Source organism: Urocitellus parryii, chromosome 10, assembly GCF_045843805.1.
Source record: "Urocitellus parryii isolate mUroPar1 chromosome 10, mUroPar1.hap1, whole genome shotgun sequence".
NCBI lineage: Eukaryota > Metazoa > Chordata > Mammalia > Rodentia > Sciuridae > Urocitellus > Urocitellus parryii.
The window spans coordinates 53,338,594-53,365,032 of record NC_135540.1 but is presented as its reverse complement, the minus strand read 5'-3'; the positions used below and the strand labels follow the sequence as shown (position 1 = coordinate 53,365,032).

General features: G+C 35.9%; 1 protein-coding gene and 2 pseudogenes across 1 annotated transcript; 2 read left to right on the top strand and 1 right to left on the bottom strand.

Annotated features, from left to right (window-relative positions):
• Nucleotides 1-355: 355 nt before the first annotated feature.
• On the top strand, nucleotides 356-10,312 carry Gimd1 (GIMAP family P-loop NTPase domain containing 1). The gene is made up of 2 exons (XM_026403203.2): nucleotides 356-748; nucleotides 10,052-10,312. Exons 1-2 carry the CDS (start codon nucleotides 356-358, stop codon nucleotides 10,310-10,312), a joined length of 654 nt encoding a protein of 217 aa, XP_026258988.2.
• Nucleotides 10,313-17,832: 7,520 nt separating this feature from the next.
• On the bottom strand, nucleotides 17,833-18,966 carry LOC113192910 (serine/threonine-protein kinase VRK1 pseudogene; annotated as a pseudogene).
• Nucleotides 18,967-25,198: 6,232 nt separating this feature from the next.
• Nucleotides 25,199-26,321, top strand: LOC113192912 (transcription factor BTF3-like; annotated as a pseudogene).
• Nucleotides 26,322-26,439: the final 118 nt, after the last annotated feature.

Genomic DNA, 26,439 nt, shown 5'->3' with positions numbered 1-26,439 from the left:
AGGAATTGTGTGTGTATTGTTCATGGATAGGCTTTTTTTCCCCTCACCATTATTCCCTAAACAATACAGTATAATTTACATAGCACTTACATTGAAATATACATTATAAGTAATCTAGAGATCATTTAAAGTATTATACTGGAGGATGTACATGGATTAAACCAAATAATATACTATTTTGTGTGGGACTTAAGCATCCATGGATTTTGGTATCCGCATGAAGATCCTGGAACCAATTCCTCCATGGATACTAAGGGATGACTGCATATGGAATGCTCCAGGTCAGGTAAGAAGCTTTTCATTGGGGCATGCAGACAATTAATAGTTTATGCTGTGCCTTTGCTTACCCATAGTGATGACAGACAGCAACAAGATGATTATCAACTTGGCACTCTTTGGCAGGACTCAGAGTGGGAAAAGTTCTGCTGGGAACATTCTACTGGGAAGTACTGACTTCCACAGCAGATTTGCTCCATGTTCTGTAACCACAGATTGCAGCTTGGGCCGAAGTTGTCACCTCCACAGCTTCATGCGTCGAGGGGGGCAAGAGATAACCCTGCAGGTCCAGGTGTTGGACACTCCAGGTTATCCACACAGCAAGCTGAGCATGAGTCACGTGAAACAAGAAGTCAAGACGGCACTGGCGCATCACTTTGGGCAAGAGGGTCTCCACCTTGCACTGCTGATCCTTAGAGCAGACGTGCCTTTCTATGGACAAGAAGAATCTTACCCAATCCAATTGATCCAGGTAATACAAAAATGTAATTATACTAGTGCCACTATTCCTATTTGGAGGACATTGCCCTAATAGGGGGAAAAAATTGTTAAAGGAATAGTTTAAACCATAAAATATTAGTCACATAGGAGTAACCAGTAAAAATTACTTGCTTTTCCACAAGAATCATTTTTTTACGATATCCTTTTAGGGAAATTCAGTAAGTCACTTTATAACTGGATCAAAAATTGAAGTAATACCCTTCTGAGGTTAACTAAGACTCAAAACCTTAAGAACTGCAAACCTGAACGTTTTACACAATGTGGCCCCTGGACTATTGAGTCACTTGTTAAAAATGCATTTTCATTCGAGACCTACTGAATCAGCTCAAAATTGGGACCTGCATATCTGCATTTTTGTAAATTTCCATATATTTCTTAAAAACAGTTTGGTTTCAGAACCACTGAATTTAATTAAATACTGACTTCAACATCAAGGAGACAATCTGTTACAGTTCATCAACAAACATGTTCGTTCACTGCTTTGTCATGGAGTATTATTGAGCACCTGCACAGAGCCTAATGATTGGTACAGACTTGAGACTTAACTGTAATCTAGAAGAGACAAGTCAAATACAACAATGCATTAAGAGCCAATGTGTTGTGACATATGAGAGGGGGCTTCATAAGCCTTCAGATCATAATAAATATTCAAAGGAGATCTGTGCATTATTTAAAGGGGAAAAAAACAGGAATGCTTTGTGTGCCTCATCACCTGTAGCATAAGGAACTGCTCCATTCCATCCATGAGAGGACCACAGGGACTTTGGGTTAAACATAAATGATATATGCCACCTTTGCTCAGTGGCCAATCCCTGTTTGCTTGTTTGTTTATTCACTATAAGTTCCTAAGATGGAGACTTATTCAGGCAGTTAGAGGAGTTAAGTGAGGGGAGAGGTCCATTATGGCCACAGCTAAGAGAAAGAAGGAACATACATATTTATTTTATTCTAACTTTGTACAGCATATAAGAGCAAGCCTTATGTCGACTATTACTAACAATTCCTGGAAACTATTCATTGAACTGTTCCATTCTATTCAATCTCTGGATTCCTTACTCCGGATCCACCCACACTAAGTGCTGGACTTCACTAATATCACTTACTAAGATCACTGACTTACTGAGCTCACTGAAGCCATGTCTGCTAGCTCTGCAGGTAAACTAAGTTGAAAATAGAGAATGTGTATTTTCCATTCAGGTATTTGTATAAATGCTAATTTTCTTTTGATCCAATCTCAGGCTATGCCAGTGTAGGCCCTGTTATACCCAGAAAGATGGGATAGTTTGCTTTAATGATGTTTTTTTCCTCTTTACTAGTAAAGACAAAAGATTGTTCTAAATGACAGACACACGTTTTGTTTTTCAGTAATTGTGCATGTTTCTAAAATTGAAAAAAAAAAAGAAGCCATATGTGTAATCACAAGAAACTAGCGGAAAAAATTAAGGTGACAATAGCAAGAAAAAAAATAAATAACCCTCATCATCCAACTCCTGTAAAATCAAGGACATGCTGTTACAAAACTAAAGAAGAAAAGATGATTGCAATTAAGACATAATATGGAATCTAAGACAGCCCATAAACCTCCCCAGACTATTAAATCCTGCATTTCAAATGGTATTTCTGGTAGAAATCAAGTGATGGGAAACCTGCATCCATTACATCAGTGTAATTTTAAACCATTTTCAGAATTCATTTAAAGCTATTGCTAAATAAACATTTAGCTTAAATTATAGATGAATGTAATTCAGTAAATGTACAAGTTATTTCTCAAAAGCTACCCTAACACTCTCCACATTTCCTACTAATTTTTCCTAATGTACCTATGCTGAGCCCAAAAGTTATTTTCAGTGATATACATTTTAAATATAGATTTTCTGACTTTAGACTCTAGAATAATATTATAATCCCTAATTTTTATTCTAGTTAATTTAATTCATACCCATCTCTGGTCTTTTAGGATAGTATCCAGCATCTACCTTCCTTAAGTCACTGTCCAATTCAGAAGTTGAAGATAGAGAGGAGATGGAAGGGCAAAGCTCAGAGGCAGCCTTTTTTTTCCAGAATAAAAATCTTTTGTGTCCTGTGTAAACTCAGCAACCAAGACTTAGTAATCCTCAAAGTGTCTCATGAGACTTGGGAGGTACTGCAGATCTGTTTTGGTTTCCATCAGGGTCTTTGGTTGATGGTCTCCAAAGCATGAGCTGGAGGTTTCTGATTTTCTTTCTGAAGGTGCCTCAGCTCCTGGTGGCAGCCATCTGTATGTGCTCACATGTCTGGAACAGCTGCCAGATATCTAAATATTCAACAGGACCAGGAACTGTTAGAAAGGAGCAAGGAGCTGTTAAGGTCTTTGGGTTCACACATATCCTGGATTTCTCTTTTGTCTGATAAGAATGAAGCATCTGCCTTCTTCCTTTTCCTTTACACTTTCCAGGGGTGCTGGTGTCTGTCACGAAAAAGTTTTACAAGGCCAGAGCCAGATAATTGGTCTCTCCTTTCCTGTGCCTCCCCCTTGTCTTCTTGAATATTCTTCCCAATTGTTTCTAATATTTTACAAAAGGGTTCTAGACTGCCAGCTGTGACAATGGAAACATTCCCCCAAATGATCTCTTTTTCTTTATTTATATTAGGCCTTTTATTAATTTATATTAAAATGAAGGAGAAGTCAGTGAGTCATCTCCCCAAAATTGGGAAATAAAGGGAAGGAATCATCTGAAAGTTTCTGGGAATGTTATTTGAATGTTAAAAGCAAAATCCACAAATAATGGATCAGAGAAGATATAATAAAGTCACCTCAAGGAAAGAGGTAGCACACAGCCAAGGCACTCTAGGAATTGAACCTAGGAATTGACCAAAGTGCATATTCTTCCCACTGTCATGGTATCATCTATTAGTACTGTGTACAAACAGGCTTCGAGTACATATTTTTGTTTCATAATCAACGCCTTAACTGTTAATGTAGTCCACAAATAGCTAAATGCAAATACAAAAGTCTCAGACCAATTAGTGCCTAAATATACCAAAGACCATGGGCTTAGCTGTTCAATAGAAATTTAATTAAAAACAAGCCTAATGTAGTAACACGACTTTATGATTTTAGTTTCTAACTTGCAAAATGGGGATAATTTTACCTATTAAAGAGTTCAGAGCATTAGATTTAATAAATGTGACATGCTTAGTGCTGTGCCTAACACAGTAGATTCATAGAAAATGACAAAGTATTACTATTACTATTGTTTTTACCAGATTTTGAAAGCACTTATTCAAATGAACCATAGATATGAGTGGAAAACTGGAGGCTAAGAGTGTGGATTCTAAGTAAGTTATATTTGAGTTCAAGTTTCTACTTAGTTACTTGTGGCCTTGGGCAAGTAATTTCTTTAAATGCCATTGGTAAATTTGGAATGATTTCAGTATTTGTTTCACTAGGTTACTTTGGGGATTAATGTCATAGCTGAGATACTGGCACATGGCAAGTGTACAGTAAATTTTACCTCTGGTCACTATTGCTTTATTGTTGGTATTTGTTTTATCCTACCTAATATTAGAACATATTATTTGTAGAAATAAATTTTGTTAAGTTTTATTTCAATAGACTTCAAAAGAAAATAACAATAAAATACAATCTAAATGACTCTAATTTATAAATTTTTAAAAATCTAGGGGAAAAATGTACTAGTTTAGTGGGAAGAATATGAGCTCAACAGTCAGGGGAACCTTTGTTATGGGACCAGGCCCACCAATAATGAGCCATGTGGCTTAGGCTAAGCTGTCTAACATCGCACAACCTCAATATTCTCATCTGTAAAATGAGGCAATGAGGATGGAGGCTCTCTAAGGTTGCCTGCTCTCTGAATCTGATCTAATGAGGTCTTATCATTCAGCCTTGGCTCTCCGAGAAGGAAAATGTGGCACTTTAAAGAGGAATGAGAGTAAGGGAATATCACAAAATATAAAAAATGGTCCTTATTGTCCTCCTGTTCCATGATAATTTTTTTTCTCAGTTGATGTAATAGTTGGCTTTTTACAAAGTTTCCCCCTAAAAAGTCCAGATGCTATGATTTCATCAACCACAAACAAATGGGGCAGGGCTGGTGAGGTCCTGGGAAAATTAATATAATTCTTGGAAAACAAAGTTTAGATTCTAACTAGTTGTCCCAAAAGGACTAGATGGACTCAGACCCATTAGCACTCTAAAACCAAACAGTTTGTGAATGTAAAATCTCTACCTAGCTTGGTACTGTGTTTAAATTATTAACACCAGATAACTCACACCAACTTATCTTCCTCTCGGATTTGGTGGGGGGAGGCATCAATCAACTGTGATTATTCTTTCTCTGGGTCCATTGAGAACATGTTTGGCCACTTGCATGATGATTCTGCACCAAGTGACACGACTTTCAAATATTCAGCTATTTTCTGGCCAAAAATCAATCTAAAGATTAAAAGCTAAATCAACCATTCTGTTCTGTTTTTGGCAGTAATTCAAAAGCGCAATTTCTCTCACAGTTTGGGACATGAGCATCCTTTCATAAATAATTATCAACATGCAAAAACTTCCCAGTGGCTGAACACATGGGTCTGTAAAGTGGTGTAGAGTTTAGGAGTCTGTCATGCATAGATGTTCTAACTCGCTTTCCCTGAATGAGACAATGGTTTAAAGAACAAGAAATGTCTAGTGGCAACAGAGAGTGTATTGTTACTATGCAAAAAAAAAAAAAAAAAAAAAAAAAACAGAAGCCAACAGAATACTGTAAAAATGATATCATTTACTTCAATAAGTACTAACTTAGCAAGACAAGAACTCTATGTTATGGTGTATATCTCAGGAAAAGACTGTTGTACAGTTTATTTAGCATGCATTTTTACTATGGTGATATTTGAAAAATATTTAATGACAAGTATGGTCCAAGTATCAACCAATCAACATCTATGGGATAAGTTTAGATAGTGCTCATAGGTGAAGGTCAGTGGCTATTTATTAACTTTGTATGCATTTCAGTATCATACCATTAGTATGATTATGTCGGTAGTGAACTGATTTGAGTATCTGATCTGGTTCTAAACTTGAGAAATTTTCAAAGGTAAGAATCATCAAGGATAAATAGCTATAATTATATAGAAATAAAATCCCCATATTGTACAATCCCCAATCAGACTCCTTATGTTGATTCCCTTATCAATTTCCTATGCATTTTTCAAGATTCAGCTCAAGGCTTTGCTTCATGCAAGAAACTTTTCCTGATCTTCTATTCTCTACCCTTTAACTTTGCTTCCCACCCCTACCTTAGATTGTGCTAAATATCTACCTGTATAGCATCAACATAATTTATATCACAACACTGACAAGTGCAAACAAATTGAAAGTATTTCTTTCCCATCTGCTTTTCTTTTTCCCCTCTAAGTTTAGTAATTACACAAGAATCCCTACTAGGTATTGAACAAAAAATGTATTTGTCTTGTTCTACACTGTGTCCTACCCTATAGAACATGCCTAGAACAAAGCAGACCCTTAATACATATGTGCAGAAGGAAGAAAACATCTGTAGTGCTTTTTAAACTTCAATTTCCATAAGGATTATGATGCATTTCGTGCAAGCCTCCCAGATTATTGAGGCAAATGGCCCAGATTTTTTTTTTTTTTATTGACAGAGCCTACATCTGACATATGTAGCATTTGAGTAATTGTTTTAAACACTGGTATTAGTTGGTTAGGGCTGCTGTAACAAAGTACCACAAACAGTGTGTCTTAACAGATAGGTATTGTTTCTCAATTGTGGAGGCTAAAACTCTGAAATCAAGATGTTAGCAAGGTTGGTTCCTACAAAGTGCTGTGAGTGCAAGATCTGTTCCAGGCCCTCTGCTTGGCTTGACCATTTTTACGATCACATTCCCTATATTTGCATCTTTGTCCAAATTTCTCTGTTTTATAAGGATACCAATCATGTTAGAATATTTAACTAATTATATCTGCAATGATCTCATTTCCAAATAAGGGAGGTCACATTCTGAGGAAGTGGGAGTTTTATTCAACATATGAATTTGGGAGAGGACACAATTCAACACATAACACCATTCTTCATTTACTTTGCAAATCTGTGACTCCACTAAAGATCTGTTAAAATGCATTGAATACATGACAAGTTCTTAGACTACCGCTATCATTATGCCACCATTAGATGAACTGGAATGGTAATATCTTATGGATTCTTAGATTTACACAAGAATTATGTTCTTTAAAAGTTGGGCTAATAAATTTGTGTATTAAAGGAACATAAAAATATATAAGTCGGGTGCGGTGGTGCATGCCTGTAATCCCAGAGCCTTGGGAGGCTGAGGCAGGAAGATTGTGAGTTCAAAGCCAGACTCAGCAACTTAGTGAGGCCCTAAGCAACCCAGCAAGACCCTGTCTCTAAATAAAATGTAAAACAGGGCTGGGGATGTGGCTCAGTGGTTAAGCGCCACTAAGTTCAATCCCCAGTACAAAAAAAAAAGAATGTAAGTTTAAGTACTTGAAAAAGTTATTCTGTAGAATCTTTTAGTTGAAATAATATTCCCTGATGTATTGACCTTGAAAATTGAATGTAGATTTTCCTGAAACAGAGCTTTTATTTTGGTGGTGGTAGTGGGGGGGGGGATTGGTACTGGGACTTGAACCCAGGGGCTCTTAAACACTGAGCCACATCTCCTGCTTTTTTTTTTTTTTTTTTTTTTTTTTTTTTTTTTTGACACAGGATCTTGCTAAGTTGCTTAGGGCTTTGCTAAATTGCCAAGGCTGAAGTTGTAAATGGAAATCTTTCCTTAAGTATAACACAATGATGTCTGTATAAATGTGTGTCTCTAGAACCCATGCTGTGTAAGAGCATTCTTCCTCATGCTGTTGTATACTTCAGCACCACTCAGACTTGTTAGAGTAGATGTGGGTTTATGACTGTCAAGTTTGCCCAGTACTGTAGACTTTTATCTCTAAAAGTTGGACTTGTTGATGGAATCCCATAGTAGTTTCAGTGTTAGATACAGTTTTTTTTCACCATACATCTGTGCATTTTCTCTTTAGGTGACTGAATATTTAAGGTATTTGTGTGCATAGTTAACTCAATTTTTATGAACTGTTGTATCCTGTTAATGCATATTACTCAGTGGCTTCAGTATATCTTACCTGTACTGACCAAACCTAAATAAAGACTTTTATTGTAACTCTTAAAAATAAAAAAAAAAATTGCTAAGGCTGGTTTGAATTTGTGATCCTCTTGCCTCAGCCTCCTGAGCTGCTGGGATTACAGGTATAAACTACCACACCCAGCTAAACAAGCATTTTTAAAAGAAAGAAATATATAACATTGTACAATATAGAAAAACAAACTTTGAATAGATGCAAGGGAAAATGTTGAAACTATTCCCTGGGAGAGTTGCTCTGAATACAAAAGAGAAAGTACAGATTATAGGCAAATCCATCACAAAGAATAGTAGAAACAAAGGAAGACTTTAGAGGAAATTACAACCTTGTGTCCCAAAGATTAATTAAACCTCTCAACTAGACCCTCAAAATAAATAAACAAAACCCTAAACCTTCTATCTGAGATGATGATGAGATTCTAAATGCCAAATTTATTCAACAGATATTTACTGGAAGTTCACCATGTGCTAGCATTTCTGGCTGATACAGGAGTGACATGGACATGGCCTTCAAAGTGTTCATGATCAAGTTTTAGAGAGGAATGAATTAAATAAATGGCTCTGATAAAAGCCAGACTGTATCAGGAGTCGTAATTGGTAATTTTGTGAAGTGTTTCTAATTTTAAATACTTTCTTGCACATTTCTATAGTATTTTTATATTATATTTACATGTCTTTATTCCTTCCTTAATCTTTTTTTCCTTCTTCACTTCTTATTCTTTTCTTCTTTCTTTCAATTTTTCAATACCATAAACACTAATCCTATATTTGTTATGTACATTGACAATAGTTTACCAGTCTATCTTTCCATTTTTTAACAATTTTTACACTAGAGTTTTTACTAATATGTTGCTCCACATCTCTGTATGTCCATTTCTTCATATCATAATGGAGAAAATAACAGATTATCTCCAACAAAGAATAATGTTGAACTTCAAAAGAGATAGTACATATAAAGTACTTAGCACTGAATGTTAGTTGTTTACCCTTCTTTCTTTCTTCTGATTACTAGAGGTTCTGCCTTTTTCTTGTTATATTATTCCTAGGTATTTTGCATTTTCTTGCTGTTATAAACTGGTAGCACCTTTGAAGTGTTTTGGTAATGGGAGTGTTAGGAATGGAGAAATTCTTATTTGTCACATTGTCATGATTTCACATATCTTTGGAAACATTAAAAAAAAGTTAAATGGTTATTTCTAGATGCCTTTCATATTATGTGAATAATTTGCCACATGCAATTACTTCTGCTTTATATCAGCTTATTTTCACTAATCAAACAAGAATTTATTACATAACTAACTTCCACATATTACTAAACAAAGGAATACCAGTCTTTGATGTTTTTTCAACCACATTAGAAGTCCTTCAATAAATTGTGTTTGATTTTAGGCATGTGGACTGAGGATGATGAGGATTACAGTAACACTTTGTAGTTTTTCCAAATCACCAAATGTATTTTGATCTTAGCTTTTCCATTATATGTCATCTGATTAATCAACAGAGTATAACCAGATTATGTAATTTTAAGCCCCATGTAAACTTTTTTAGGGATAACACCATATCCTTTAATATATATACATATGTATATGTACAGACTTAATATATATACATATACACACATATAAAAATTTTAAAGGATATTTTTATCAATAAAATCTTATATATGAGGCTTAAAATTACAAAATCTGGTGGGGATTGTATAAAACAATTCTCTAGTCAAGGTCCTCTGACTTCAAAGGAATTTAGTGGCTCCAACAAAGTCAGGTTGCCAGACAAGTATAAATGATTACTGAATGTTATAATTATTCAACATGCAGCACAATAAGATACTATTTAATATCAAATTTATATGGATAAATTATAACAATAAATAAAAAGAGAACAAAAGTTTTTTTTTCTCTTGAATGCTCATCCATCTCCCTCTATTTGCTTATAATACTGGACCTCATATCAGCTTCCCATTACAAGTATCAGCTTTCAGAAATATAATGGCACATAGATCTGTTGGCTCACTATATTGGAACTTCATAACTCCTTTGCTCATTTTTGAGGAATAGATTCCAAAGCAAATAGCCATTTAACTTCTTTTCTCTTTCAGGAACTTCTGGGAGATACTTGGAAGAATTACACTGCTATTCTTTTCACCCATGCAGAAAAAATAGAAGATGCTGGCTTCAGTGAAAATGAATATTTACATGACGCCTCTGATACACTCTTAACCCTAATAAGTTCTATTAAGCAGAGATATGTTTTCCTGTATAAAAAAGGAAACTTATTTAATGAACAAAGAAGGAATATCTTGGAAAGAATTGTGGAATTTATAAAAGAGAATCATTATCAAGGTCTTACTTTTAAATAAAATTTAAATAAAAAGAGCATTGAACAATGGAGACAAAAACCTGATTTCAAAAACTTGCCTTCCTAAGCATAAATGTGGACTTTGAAAATTCCTTACATGGCCAGTGAGTGTACATTTATATAACCACTTTGGAAAACTGTAAGAACATCATCAGAGATTCAAGACTTCTAATGCAAATCCCACAACATAGCAATTAGACACCTAAGTACATAACCAACAGAAAGGTGTGCACTTGTGCACTAAAAGACAGGCATGCACAAGAATGTTCATAGCAGTACTATTCATAATAGCTAAAAACTGGAAACTATCCAAATGTTCATTAATAGTAAATATGTAAATTGTGGCATATTAATACAATGAAATACCTTACAGAGCAAACTTGACTCCATATCACATTATCAAACAACTGTTCAAACATAATGCTGAAAGACAGAAGCCAGACAGAAAAAAAGCACATTCTCTGATTCTGTTTGCATAAAGTTCAAAAAAATTCAAAAACTAAAGTCATCCCAACTACTCTCTTTCTGTGCCAAGGCTTGGAAGAGTGGTTTCCCTGGGGAATAATGAGCAACACATGCACTTGGGGTAGCCTCTGAGGTTTGGTAATGCTGTTTTTTCTATTTGTGAGCTGGTTTCACAGGTTGTGTTCACCTTGTGAAAAAGCAACAACAAATGCTTGTGATTTATCTGCAACTTAGTATATGTTATATTTAAATAAAAGTTTAAAAAATGGCAAAGTAGGGTTCAAGTTTTTTAAAGTTAGCTCCACTGCTCACTTAATACTAGAGAAAGAAAATTGCTTATCACTTCTCAGAGTCTGTTTCTTCACGTGGAATACCTGCTTCATTGTTATTGTAATGATTAAATGACTTGGCACATGGTAAATGCTCAATAAGTGTTACCTTTATTTTTACCACTTTCCTAAAATCTGTGGTTCCTATTTAGGTTTGGAAACATCAGGTAAAAACTTGGAGCAAACCCTCTGGCAAGAATAGCATAGCAATTGTGATCACCAACTATAGAGAACCTCTGTATCTCCCCCACCTTAGAAGGCTAGGGACTTTAGTGTACTAGAGATTCTCAGGATGGTCTCAATGACAGCAGTGAGAATTAAAGGAAAATAATTCCAGTTGATTATAGGAGCCAATTCCATTACCAAGTCAAATCATAACACTTCCATATTTCATGATTACATATGAGCTTTTGCTAAGATATTCACCAATTTGCAAACAGCTTGTTTTCATAAAGGTAATTCATAAGTTGTGTATTTTCCATTAAAAACAGAATTACAACTGCTTGTTTTTCTCCTGGAGTAATCCTCAAAAGCCTACTTTTTATGTTCAATATTACTTAAACTCTATTGTAGATGGTATTTATTAAATAATTCATCCTTTTCCTACTTAAGTGATAGGTAGATAGCTAGATCTAAATATAGACATGGGGGTTGGGAATGTGGCTCAAGCGGTAGCCCGCTGGCCTCGCATGCGTGCGGCCCGGGTTCGATCCTCAGCACCACATATAAACAAAGATGTTGTATCTACTGAGAACTAAAAAAATAAATAAGTAAATAAAATCTTTTTTTTAAAATAAATAAATAAATAAATATAGACATGGAGTTCTCTTGAGTCTATTTCTGGATATATTCTGAATTCTTTATTCTTTTCCATTATTTATCTTATTTACATAAAATAATGATTTAAATATAATGGTTTTCTTAATATATAATATCTATATATCTTTATGTAGTACATTATAGTAATTTAATACATGTATACAATGTGTAATAATTAAGACAGGGTAAAAAGCATTTCCATTTCTTCAAACATTAATTACTTTTAAGTGTTGGGAATTTCATACCCTTCTAGTCATTTAAAAATATATCATAGATTGTTATAACTCATATTTACCCTACTGTGCTAAAGAACTGGAATTCCTCCATTCTGTGTGTTGGTACATTCCTTGATAACTGGGAGGTCGTTTTCCTTATTATTATTGTTTTTTCAAAAGATGTTCTAGGCTGGGGTATATCTCAGTAGTAGAGCACTTGACTATTATACCCTAAATTTGATGCCCAGCACTACCAAAAAATAAAAATAAAGATTTTCTGGCTTCTCTCAGACATTCATTTCATATGTAGTCTAAGATTATCTTTTTTATTTCCCAAACATACGGTTTTATAGTATGTATGTATACATGTGTTTTATGACAAATTACATTCTGTCATATTAAATCCTTTCTTACAAGCATATAGGATATTTCTCCATCTTTGGGATCAAAAACAATTTGGAGCTTTTCATCATAAATCCCCCTGTTTGTTTCATTCCTTGATTTTGGAGGAATTGGGGCATCTATCCTCTGGCTGGCTCTTTATTGCTGCATCAGTGTGTAGATTCCACCAAGGGCATCTGAAGCATAAGAGCCAGATGCTTATTCCTGAAGGTACTATTATAAGCCTTCCAAAGAAGTCTGAAACGGTTAGTAGCTCCACCTAGGGAAGAATTTTGATAATCATGCATAAGAACTTTTTCTATAACCTCCCAGCTCTGTTATTTTGGTGACTTTGACAAGCAACTGTGTGCAATTCCCCCCCCCCCCATTTCTGACTGACTTCTGCTGAAGACATCATGATTATTTCTCAAGTGGTTGTGTTAGGTAGCTAGCCAACCATGAATGGTTGAGCAGGGAAAGGACAACTAGGGGTGACTGAAAGCCACAGGGAACCTTATCTGACAGGCAGACAGGTAGTTCAAAGTCTCCCCAAGCCATAATTACACCCCACTAAGATAGACTGTTGTCACACCCTACCAGGTAGCCTGGACCCTCACCTATCACTGAAACTATCACAAACCCCAATTATCCTGGCAACCAATATATCAAGATGCTCACAAAGAAAGCTCACGGAGGTTATTCAAAGGTTGACTCGCTGATTAAGGAGGTAGGAAATTGAGACAGAAACAGGTGGATTCAATTGCCTGAAAAACAACTCTGAGTGCCACGTCAACCTCTCTTTGAGGCAGTCTGTGCAGTTCCTATGCTGTCAGGCGAAAGTTCAAGAGGTGGGCTTGGGTGGGGCTCTTGGGAAACTTCCCTGGGACCTCCAATGAAACTGGAGGGCACACAAATTTAGTAAAAAGAAAACAGATTTATTTAAAGTCAGCATTGAAGGAAGATGGAGGAGCCATTTTCTGTCTTAAAAATCTATCTTTGGGAACACAGGGACAGAAGAAGAGGAAGCTCACACCATCCTTCTCCTCTCTTGAGAGGACTCACTCTCTCCCTTCAGAGCGCTCTCATTTTCCATTCTAATAAACTCACACGTCTGAAATCTTTCTGGCATGATCACAAGAATAGGGTGAAGGTGTGTGTGTGTGGGGGGGGCTCTGTGGCTGCCTTAGTTTCATAGCAGGGCTCATGCCCAGTAACAGGTGGTCCCCCATAGTTGAAGATTTGTCCAGTTCTTTGATATGATTGATCCCTCATCAGAGGGGAAGTGACAAATTATGAGTCAGTGTCAAAAGACCCCCTTTTTAGCCAAATTTAAGCAATAAGAGGTTAGAAATGTAGTCCTTATACTAAGTCCAGCATTAAGGATTTGGACAAAGAAAATACGAAACATTAATAAGAGCAAAGCAAATCTACTATCTATAGTAGATTTAAACTAATAAACATAATTTCTTTAGCACTACCAACTTTATCTAGAGAAAACCATTTTTTTTTTGTAAAAGTAGTTCCACTCAAAATTTGCATTAATAATCTGTTAGCTGGAGTCTTTGTCTTATGCAAACTAAGGTGAATTACCATTTGGGTAGAAAACTATCACATTTTACAATATCTTCAGAATTTGAGGTTTAGAGCTGGGGTTATTGCTCAGTAGAAGAGTGCTTGCCTCTTCCTTGTGAGGCCTTGGGTTCGATCCTCAGCATCACAAAAAAATAAATACATAAACATATTTTAAAAATTGGGGGTTTATTCCACAGAATGGTAAAAATTTTGAATGTGGACTACAAGAAATAAAGTTTATTCAAGAATTAAGAACATGTAAGTATCATATTCCAAATACATTTTGTAAGACAAGTTGTAAAGCAGTATAACTGAGAGAATCTTATACATATACTGAAATTTTTAATTTTTAATTTATCTGCATATGAACAATGAATAAAACAAGATTTCAACTTATTAACTACAGGGATATGGTTCATGCAATCTAAAATGACTACAAGAAGGGCATGGTGGCGCATGCCTGTAATCTCAGTGATTTGGGAGGCTAAGACAGGAAGATTGCAAATTCTAGACCAATCTCAGCAACTTGGTGAAGCCCTCTGAGAAACAGAAAATCCAGGTGGTCCATTTTCAAAATACAATATTTAGCTTTAAATGTAAAATGACTAGGGATGTAAGAAAGGCAGCTGGAGGGGAAAGCAGGATGGAAAGTTACAATCAGTTAACACTGAGTGTAAAGATTTACAGCCCCTTGACAGACAGGAGATGAGAAGGATGGAGCCTGAGCTGACCAACAGAGATAAACTGTGAACATGCCAAAAGGCCCTCAATCCATGGGGACTTTCCTTCCACAAGGGAACTAAAGTGGGTGGGTTCTACAACTAGAGGTGTATTTCTTTAAATAACACATTAGGAGATAGTGAAGTAGGCTCTGACCAAAGTAAGAGGGTAGTCAAATACCCTCTTTCCTTAATAGCTTAATGTTTCCTGCCAAAGACTGTAACATTGGTCCTAATTTATGGGCAATAACCTAGTACCCTTCCATCAGGGATAGAGGCCTAGCAGACTGTCTGCTCCGTGCTCCTGCTTTGGTTTTAATTGCTGTGTGCCATTCTGCACATGGAAGTAAAATTCTTGCCCTTTCAACAGAGCTGATTTGTGTCCAACTGTTTGTTTTGACTTCTGGGGTGCACAGGATCTTCAGTATTCCCAGAGCCCTAAGCAATTTAGCAAGGCCCTGTCTCAAAATAGAAAATTAAAAAGGTTTGGGATGTGGCTCAGTGGCTAACCCCTAGGTTCAATACTAAGTACCAAAAAATAACTACAAATAACTACAAACAATACATAAGGTATTACTACTACATAGATTGTTCAACATTTGAGCAAAACAGTTTAGTTACCTTTACAATATGTTAAGACTTAAATCATGAAAAAATAATGATGATAACGATACAGCATTATGTCAGGACTGTAAGATTTATAAAACTTCATAAAAATTTAAAATATTTGTATCAATAAAACATACTATATTGAGGTAGGATAGAGGAAATAGAACATAAGTAGAAAGAAGACATAAAGGAAGAACAAGAGAATAAAATTTCAATTTTAAAATTTTATATTTTTCCAGGCCTATCACTCCTAGGTCAATCTTTCTCCCAAGTCAATCACTCCCAAATTCTTGGTAAATCTGTAAATCTATGTGGGGACTGTTAATTATTCCTTCCCCCACTAATAGATTAAGTAAAGAGTGATATGTCACTGAAAAACCTATAACTTAGTGAACTTCCAGTACTATCTACTGATCAGATAATGAAGACCACATCACCAGACTGATAGCATTTCTATATATCTTCCCATGCTTACTCTCCACTGAGTTCCCTTTAAAAGAAGAATCAGGAAACCCAAACACTTGTTTCTCACTCTTAAGATGGCCCACGTTCATTCAGGTATTCTGTGCTTTATCCTTAAAAGTCTTCTCTCTTGAGCCTGCCTGCAGTCTTCCTTTTTTTGTCTGTGTGTGTGTGTGTGTGGTGTGCTGGGAATTGAACCAGGACCTTGAGAATGCAAGGCAGGTAAGCACTCTACCAATTGAGCTATATCCCCAGCCCAGTCTTCCTTGATTATGTATTTATTTTCTTTCCTTTTTTTCATAAGGAATCCACAACTTTTATTGATAGTTGAGTAACTTGAAAAAATTATCTTCTCTATCAAAAGAAATTCTCTTCTCTAATATAGATGAGATCGTAATGCCATCCAGTTACTATTTATTACTTACAATCAGGGACCCTGAGCTTCAATATCATAGTTGGAAGAATTAAGAACAATTTGGTTTTTTAAATTAAATTATTTATTTATTCTAATTTGTTATACATGAAAGCAATTCATTTCATATTACACATATAGAGCACAATTTTTCAAGTCACTGATTGTACACAAAGTATTTTCACACCATTCATGTCTTCATACATGTACTTAGGTAATGATGTCTAACTCATTCCACCATCATTCTTACCTAACTCTTGCCCCCTCTCTCCCCTTCCCCATATCTAAAGTTCCTCCATTCCTCGAATGCTCCCCTACCCCCATTGCCACTATGAGTCAGCATCCTCATACCAAAGAAAATATTCAGCCTTTGATTTGGGGGAATTGGCTTGCTTCACTTAGCATTATATTCTCCAACTTCATCCATTTACCTGCAAATGCCATGATTTTATTCTCTTTTAATGCTGAGTAATGTTCCATTGTGTATATATACCAAAATTTCCCTATCTATTCATCTATTGAAGGGCATTTAGGTTGGTTCCATAGTTTAGCTATTGTAAATTGTGCTGCTATTAACACTGATGTGGCTGTGTCCCTGTAATATGCTGTTTTTAAGTCCTTCGGGTATAAACCAAGGAGTTGGATAGCTGGGTCAAATGGTGGTTCTATTCCAAGTTTTCCAAGGAAGCTCCATACTGCTTTCCAAATTGACTGCACCAATTTGCAGTCCCACCAGCAATGTATGAGTGTGCCTTTTTCAGAGGGACCTTGTTTGTTGCTAAATAAAAGTAAAAAAAAAAAAAAAAAAAAGGTAGAATGTGGCTAAGTGATTGAGTGCCATTGATTCAATCCCAAGTATTAAAAAAAAAAAAAAAGTCAATGCTAGTAAGGTATTTGGGTTAGTAAGATGTACCACTTGTAGAAATTCCTTCCTAAAGTGTCACCAGTGGGCTAGAGATTTCCTCCTTAGGGGTCTCAGAAAATCCCATACAATAAAGAGTCTACGGTTGTTCGTGCCCTCATTTGTACCTCCAGACAGGCTATAAAAAGTTCCTTCTTATCCAGGAATGGACTATGCTTCTGGATTGGAATTCCCTAAAAGACTCTTAAGCAGCACCTCAACACCTCTGCTAGGATTCTAGTCAAGTTTCCCTGGGTGGACCAGCGAGCATTTGACTTGTCTGAGAGACACATCTCTGTTGTTGCAGCCATCAGATTTTGGCCTCTGCTAAGCCAATGGCCAAGTTAACAAAGAACACATAAAACACTTTCATTAAACTCCAGTGTATATTTAGATATATAGGCTGCACTGTATTACAAGAGTATGTTAACTCTTTTAAAAAATCATTTTAATAAAAAGGTTCTTTTAAAGGCATAAGTACTTAATGAAAGTAAAACAGAAAAGGAGAAAAAGTCAAATGAAAAGGAAGAAAAGTTGGTTCATAGCATTTGCCTTACTTCTGGACTTCCTTTCTGGTTCCCGAACTGTCATAACCTCTGGATGACACATGCTTTGATATGTGGCTCCTTGGGACTCCTCACTTCAGATTTGTGTGGCCTTCTCTATTTGAATATTCCATGTCTCCAACACTAGATTCTGTGCTTTCTTTCATTTCTTTGTTACTGTTTTAGCATTCTCTGCAACATTCTCCCCGACACTAAGGTTCAGTTTGTCATCATCCTTACTTCCTCTAGCTTTTAATCCTTGCAAAAGGATATTGTGCAAATTTTGATAATTTTGAGGTTTTTCAGTATAGTTGTGTTACTTCAGTTTTCATGTATTCAGCAATTTCAAAAACAAGCAGGCTTGTTTTTCCAGGGAAACATTTTTTTTCCAACAAACCTGCAATATTTTCTCTATTTAATTTTGGAATCCCTAACATAATTAGGATCTTTCAAATTATTCTTGTAGGGAAAATGGCCACTAAACCACTGGAACATGCAATAACTAAGTGTTTCCAAGTCACTATGTCTTGATGGGCATGAATGCTGGTGAGTTCAATAGTGCCATCATGATATCTTTAAGGGTCCTCCTTATATTCTTTATGATCTCTTCTGGACAGTACTGGAAAGCAAGGCCACAATCTTACCAAGTACACTTGGCCAAGATTTCTAAAGATCAGAAGATTTGAGGTCTTGATATCTCCATGTACCTACTCATGCTCATGAATATATTTCAGAGTATCCAAAATTGGTAAGCTTAGCTGCAAGACAGTTTTCTGAAAAAATCTTTTGGCATTTGCTTCATTAATTTTCTGAAGGGCACCTCCAAAGCAATCAATTAACATAAATCTGCAACTTTTTGCATTTTTATTATGTAGACCAGATCCCCCAATGTTTAGAAACACCAGTGTACTAAAGTTCATGGGTATGAATCCATTTCTGAATTTGCTCTGGTTTTGCAGCTTTCTGGGAGAACTTTAAATTCAGTTTAAAAAAAAGGTTCATTGTCACTGGTTTCTACTTTTATAGTATGAGTTGTTTCGTTGTCAACTTATTTCAAAGACTCTTTATCAGCAAGATATATAACAGTCAAAGCTACCTTGGCCAATGGGTAATCCTACTTTCCATTCCTTTCTTGAAACATCAGTTATTATCTCCCCAGCCGCAAATTGTTCTGCAAGACATCTCTTTGCAGGGCTCTGCCATCCTGAGCTGATTTTATGAGACATTTTTCACCGGAGTTGTTCTGCCCTGCACAAATTTCCCACTTCTGTCTTAAATGATTATCCTCCAAACACACAAAAATAATTGCTGAGAATTTTGTATCTCTGAATCTTAGCCCACACTGACCAGTAACCCAAAAAACAAGATCCACATGGTTTATTTAAGACCCAAATGGTGAAGAGATTATTTCACACCACCTGGTAACACAAAAGTGAATTATGCAAAATTCAAAAGGCTACACGTATTTTAGCTCCAAATGGCAGAGGTAAAAATTTTCCAGGACCCTGGAGTGCCTAGAGCTGGCCAGCTCCCCAAAACCTTTTTCTTCTATCATCCAAGCACTTATGGGTTAATGTCAGAGCAGGGAAGGAAGGAAAATTCCCCTTATGCAAAGAGGTAACTGCTGGGATTTTTCCTGAAGTTCCAGCTGAGTGTTTGGCTAGCAAGCAGTTGAATCTCTTCTTCCTGTGAGATCCTGGTGGCTCCCCTCAGTGGAGACTGCGCAAAGAGGACTCTCCTAGCTGTCTCACCAAAACTGTTCTGGGGAATAGGGTCCACTAAAGCTTGCAGACAAAGGTTGGTGAAGAAAACAGGTCCTGAGGAAGATAGAGGGGGTCTTTTCTGTATCAAATCTCTAACTTCAGAGAGTTTGGTGTCTAGACAGCTTTTATAAGAGGAGAGGGGGTGGCACAGTAGGACAAAATGCATACACAGATTTAGCTAGGCTGGGCTAATCAGAAATATATCACAGTTTAAGTTTCCTAAGTGCTTGCCTGGGTGAGGGAGGAGCTTCTTAGCTTCCATTCTCAGCATGAGCAAGTTTGAGAGCCAAATTAATTTGAAGTTTTTAATTTTAAAGGGGATTGGTTCTATTATGTCTTTTAATTTAATATGCAAATATGAGGAAGTCCATTCCTTACCACTTCCTTCCTTTTTCATCTTCCTTCATCTTTTCTAGTTAGTTTTCCTAATATATCCTGAATCCTAACATAGTATTATATGAGGCATCAACTTCTAAATGTACTCTTGTGTGTACCCTTATGCAATAGCAAATCCAACTCTGAATAATAACCAGGATCAGTGAATGCAGGAAAATAATGTGTTAGTTGTTAATGGGATTGCTCAATCATATGAACGAGGCACTAAAATGAACAATGAACTGTGTGCCACCTGAGGCTGTGCCGTTCAAATTTTTCTGAATGAGAGTGCATATGTATTCATCAAATAAACAAACCATTTCTGGAGATAATTACAACTCACAACAAAAGAACCATGTGAGTAGGATTAGCTCTAGGCCAAATAAATGATGTCCAGACAGTTTGTCTTTGGTGTCCTGCTACCTTTTCTATTAGAGTCTATTGTTTACCATCTTTCCTCATGTCCTTCCAGGTGCCCATCCTGTATGCTATTCTCATCTGGAAGCCAAAAATTTCCAGTAAACTTTATATTTGAAAGTGCCTTGAACATTTTAGAAGATTGTATACTTGGTATTTTTATGCAGCTAGGATTATTAGCTCCTTAGTTAATTCCATTCTGGGAGCCTTAAACCTGCCAGCCACTCTTGGGTTTATTCTTCTAGACCTATGACCTCTATTAACAATTTCAGATTTTCTTCTACCATTCTTCCTTTCTTTTCTTGTTAAGCTATATTTATCCGTACTCTGCCTTTTCTTTTGAAGGATTCGCTTAGTTTTCCCCTGATATTGATTTTCAGACATATTGCACTTTGTGTACATAAGATTAGGGTTTTTCAAGTGGCATTGCTAATTCCCAGATTCTCACTCAAATTTAATTTAAAAATAATTGTCTTTTCAAACATACAAAGTTTTTGTTCTCTTACATGCTGTTTTAAGAGAAAATATTTTCTTTTCATATGAAAACTGAAGATTATGGAAAAAAGTTATTTTAACCAACTTTTTTTTGCTAAACTTATTGAAAATGACTTTTAGTTTGTATTTTTCATTAATCATTTTCAAAGAGAAATTCAGTTAGGTGTTGATTTTGGATGACTTTGTACTGTTCTTTCCAAATTTTCCAGGTGTGAAAATTTGAGTGGGTTTGAAATGGATAAGTTATCAGCCAAATATGTAACTTAAGGCTGAAAACTTAAGTGGATGTATATATTGAGAGCCTTTCTCTGTGGCATGTATGATATTCTAATAAGGGAATTTACTAAAGCTAAGGTAAGACTTTTTCAGAGGGCCTTGACATGAGATTCATTACTTGAATGCCATAGAGGATGTGAGCAGACATTCACAATTGCTATTTGGACAATTCTGTAGGCATTGTGTAGTGATAGGAAGGACAAGAAGAGTATTATTTAGCTCTTCATTAAAAAGGATTATTATTTCTCCTTACAATTACTGAGCCCCAGGCTTGTTTCTGTTCCTGTTGCTAAGGACAATAGCCTGCCAGATAGGAAATGATTTTGATGAAGATATAACACTTGCATACATTTTTTTATTTAAAAATCTGGGGAATTGGGAATAGAGTATGTTAGGGGACTGGAAAAAAACAGAAATAAGGTAATACACAAGGGTGAAAAACACAATGTACATTCATTAATTTACACTCTGAAATTTCAGATGGCTCACTTTCAAATCAACAATTATTTCATTGTTCTGGGTCCCACCTCCAAATAATCTTTCTGGAGTTATGCACCAATGAATTGTCTCTGCCAAGATTTATTCAGAGGAAAAACCCTAATCATAAAAAAGTACAATAAACAAGTATGTATGAGTCACTCTTTCCCATTCCAACAGGTTGGTACCTAAAGATTTTGTTTTATACAGAGGCATATTAACTCATCAGCAACTATTCTATTTTTCATCATTATTACAAAATTTATGGTTATCATTCTAATAGTACTACAATTGATTGTACGCAGAAAAAGTCATTACTATTTTAAATTCTCTATCTAGAATTTAGTTACTTCTCTTATACGTTGGCTTTTGGGATGGATTGTCATTACGGGGTCAATGCCTTCAACAACAGTGTACTACTCATAAGAATAAGAGTATATGGTTCAGCAAATAAAAAGGCAACTGTTGTCAGCAGCAGTAGCAGCCTGATTTTGCCAAGGGAATTCCTCCCCAGAAAAAAGAAAAATATCTAATAAAGATTCTTCATATCCATTCCTGGGGAGTGTTTAATGCTCTCATTTTGCTATATAATAATCTCTTAAATATTCCACTGAAGCAGTTAGTATAGATTAGGGTGTGTTTTTTTGTTTGTTTGTTTTTTGGTCACCATCTTTCCTAACAAGTTTAATCAAAAGGAATTAAACAACAACAAAACCTCTTCCTAAACTTCTCACTCAAATAAAAGAAACCATCAAATTACTTAATTAACATGGAAGAAAGTATACTATAATGGAGAAGAACACAGGATAAGTAAGATTTGTAAGAAAATGTAGATTTCTGCTTAGTACAGATGTTTAACTGTTAGTTTTTGGGGATTAAATAATAGAGCTACCTCACAAGAAGTTAAGAAATGGATATGACGTGTGAAAACATTTTGGAAGCTATAAAGCATTATGTATTTTGATGATAATTTTATTATAAAACCCATGACTATAGACAGATATGTCTTCTTTGGCTGTTGTTGACGATTATTCCTTCACTAAAATTTTGGAGAGTACAGCTTTCTCCACAAAGACTGCAATTTGCTGTATTATTGTCAGTTGAGTTACACTAACTTGCTTCCTGTAGTTTTAAATTTTGTATCTTTTTTTTTTTTTAAAGAGAGAGTGAGAGAGGAGAGAGAGAGAATTTTTTTAATATTTATTTTTTAGTTCTCGGTGGACACAACATCTTTGTTGGTATGTGGTGCTGAGGATCGAACCCGGGCCGCACGCATGCCAGGCGAGCGCGCTACCGCTGAGCCACATCTCCAGCCCAAATTTTGTATCTTAATATAATGAGTTTGTAGTTTTCTCACTGTTGCATGTCACTAAGAACCAGGAGCTGTGTGATAATTCATGTAAAGCTTGTGTCTAATGTCTACTTCCAAGTATACTTTTTATTTTTAAAGATACAACATATGATTTTACTGAAAGGTAGAGGAGATAAATTCATGCCCCTTTGAAATGGTGAAGTATTCCCTCACCTCCAAGAAATTGGAAATGGGATTGCTTCTGTTTATGTTAAGCCAAGTAAAGCAACACACATAGTTAGAAACACATTTAAGAGCATTGTAATATTATCTATAACATCAATGACATTAAACTTGTAAAAGAGCCTCAATAAACAGAGCTGGCCAACATCTAAAAAAATGTATGCCAATGGAAGTGGAGGGAGAGGAGAGAAAGTTTCTTTAATAAGCATCCACAGAAAGAGAAAAGACATTACATTGATGTATAGAGGACCGATCAGGTCTGCTCGATCAGGTCTGCTATGACAGGGCCTTCATCCAATATGAAACAAGAAATCTCCTGAACAGGAATTCAAGTTCTCAGAAAATGTGATACCAGAAACAGAGACAGAAGGAATAGAAACACTAGCATTTGAAAGAAATATGCCTATCATAAATTGATACCAATTCAGTATACATCTATTATATTCTAGGTATTGTTTTAAGTATTTTATGGGTACTGACTTACAAAATCTTTAGAACTCTGTAGGTACAGTTGTTTTCCACTTATAGATGAGGGAAGCAAAGTATATAGAAGCCAAATAGTTGTCCATGGTTACACAGGCATTTGAGTAACAGAGCCTGATACATAAACTAAGCCATTTGGCTTTAAAACCAATACGAGTAATCTCGATAGATTTAGCATCTCTGACAGTCTCCTACAGATCCAAGTTTTTGGTCTTGCAAAGCTAAGGCCTAGACTCAGAGACTGGTTAAAACTCACTAAGATTTCTCTACAAGGGTCCCTTCCCGACCCACACCCTGTACCTTGCTGACGTGATTCTCCTCAAACTTCCAAGAATATGGAAAAGCTTATATAAATAGTCTAACCAGGAGTTTACATACTTTAAAAAGCAACAACAAATTTTTTGTTTGGTGGGCACTTAATAATGTTCTTGGTAGGAGCAGGGCAGAAAATTAGATTTCTAATTTTATGTTGAAATCAACATGTCCTAAAAAGGATTCATTTTAAAAGAATACTACAGGGCTGAGATTGTAGCTCAGTGATAGAGCACTTGTTTATTATGTGTGAGGAACTGGGTTTGATTCTCAGCACCACATATAAACAAACAAACAAATAAATAAATAAAATAAAGGTCTATCAACAACTAAAGAAATATTTAAAAAATACTACTACACATGGAGTTTTTAAATAGATGTTCCTCAACTTACCATGGGGATACATCCTGATATACCTATTGAAAGTTGAAAACAGAAATTGAAAATGCATTTAATGCACCTAACCTACCAAACATCATAGTGTAGTAACACAGTATGATGGAAAGTATTGCTTATTTTCCGTTGTGATCTCATGGCTGACCAAAAGCTATGACTTGCTGCTACTGCCCACGAGTACTAGAGAGTATTACAATGCACATTGCTAACCCAGGAAAAGATTAAAGTTAAAAATCTGAAGTATGGTTTCCACTAACCACATATCCATCACAAAGCTGAAAAATCTTAAGTCAAACCATTGTAAGGTGAGGACTGTATCTATAAGAAAAGCTAGTACTCTCAGCCTTCACCAAGGTAGTGAGCTGCTCTTGCAAAACTAGTGTTAGGGGAGGGTCACCTTTTCTCTAGGTTCAGTTAGCAATATAAACAGAAATCAAGAAAGTGAATGATCACTAATCAGAAGGTGCCAGCTGTTAAGCCTCTGATCTAATACTACCTTCTGATGTTGAAATCCTTAAAAGGCAGACTACTGTAAGAAGCCAGAAGGGTTATATCCAGTTTGGTAACAATGTCTTTCTTTTTGTTGTTGATTCCCTCAGAACTCTCCCATCCCAGCATAATAAATAAACTGTAATTAGATTTTCTGTAAAAATAAAAACTATATAGGGGCTAACTTGAAAACCTAATTAATGCTTTTATTTAACTTGAAAAATTGCTCATTAATTTCCAACTTCTTTCTCTCTTTAGCATGAATTTTTAAAGATCTGATAGGATTGCTGAAGGAAGCATGGTCATTTGGTAAAATTGGCAAGGTATACTATAGTACTTGAGTAAGAAAAGACGTATGTGCTCTAATCTTAGCTGGTCAACATGAGATCTCCTGAGCACCAACCCTAGTCCCCCACGTGGCCCCATTTCTGCTTTGACAAGATGAAAGAAACTATCATGAACCAGGGACAACTCGCTCAACTTCAGGCACAAGTGCACAGTGGTGGGAAAAAAACTGCTTGCAGAATTGTTAGATCACGAAGCAAAGAAAAGACCACTGTCTCCAATTAAAATCAAATTAAAGCAAGCTTATTATTTCCACCAGCTGGGCTGCCTCTCCCAACAAAAACCATAGGAGCCAGACAGGCCCACAGCTTTCTAGAAGTGCAGCTTTCTAGCCCAGAAAGTTACACAAAGGGGGGGGGGCAGTTACAGATAACAAAACCCTGACTTGCATAACACAGAGGCTAGTTTATATTTTTGCTGGTCCCGACATCAGAATTTATGAAGGTCATTAGAGCCTCAGAGAGGGTTGTTATATGGTCAAGGAAAGTTAGGCATGGGTGAGTTCAAGGCATGGGCGGGCATTCCAAGTATTTGCAGTAATTTATAGTAAAGCCGAAATTAGTTTTTTATGCCTTTGTGGCAAGATGGCTTCCAAATTTAAGAGGGAATCAGACTGGGTTTATCAAAATAAGAAAGTGGATCATAGAATAGCCGTAGCAGATGATAAAAAACTTCAGTTCTCCTAAAGAAGTTAGGGGTAAACAATATCTCTAGTATCGAAGAGGTGGATATGTTTATAAACCAAGGAACAGTGACCGTAAAGTTCAGGCATCTCTCTGGCACCAAGCAGTTTGACCATTATAGGCCGTATTGAGACAAAGCAACTGACCGAAATGCTACCTAGCATCTTAAACCAGCTTAGTGCAGACAGTTTGACTAGTTTAAGGAGGCTGGCTGAAGCTCTGCCCAAACAATCTGTGGATGGAAAAGAAACACTTGCTACTGGAAAGAATGATAATGAAGATTTTGTGGAGAATTTTGATGAGGCTTGTAAGAATGAGGCAACTTATCAACTTCTGAAGAAGGTAAATTTTAGGAAGTTACTGGGAGCTGGTATTTGTATTAGAACTGCTTTTTAAAGTTGTTTGTGTATTTGATAAAATCTAGATCTCTAATATTTTTAAGCCCAAGCCCCTTGGACCTCATAGCTCTTTTCAGTTTTTGCTTATGCACAATTTATTCTTTGCAGCTAATTAAGCTGAAGAAACTTAAAGTTTGAAACAAAGATTAATGAAGTCCTTTGCTTAGAAAAAAAATAAACAAAAAACATGAAATTCATGTGATGTGCTCTTTGTGATGAAATTTCATAAATTTCAAGCATAAATCAGAAAATGATG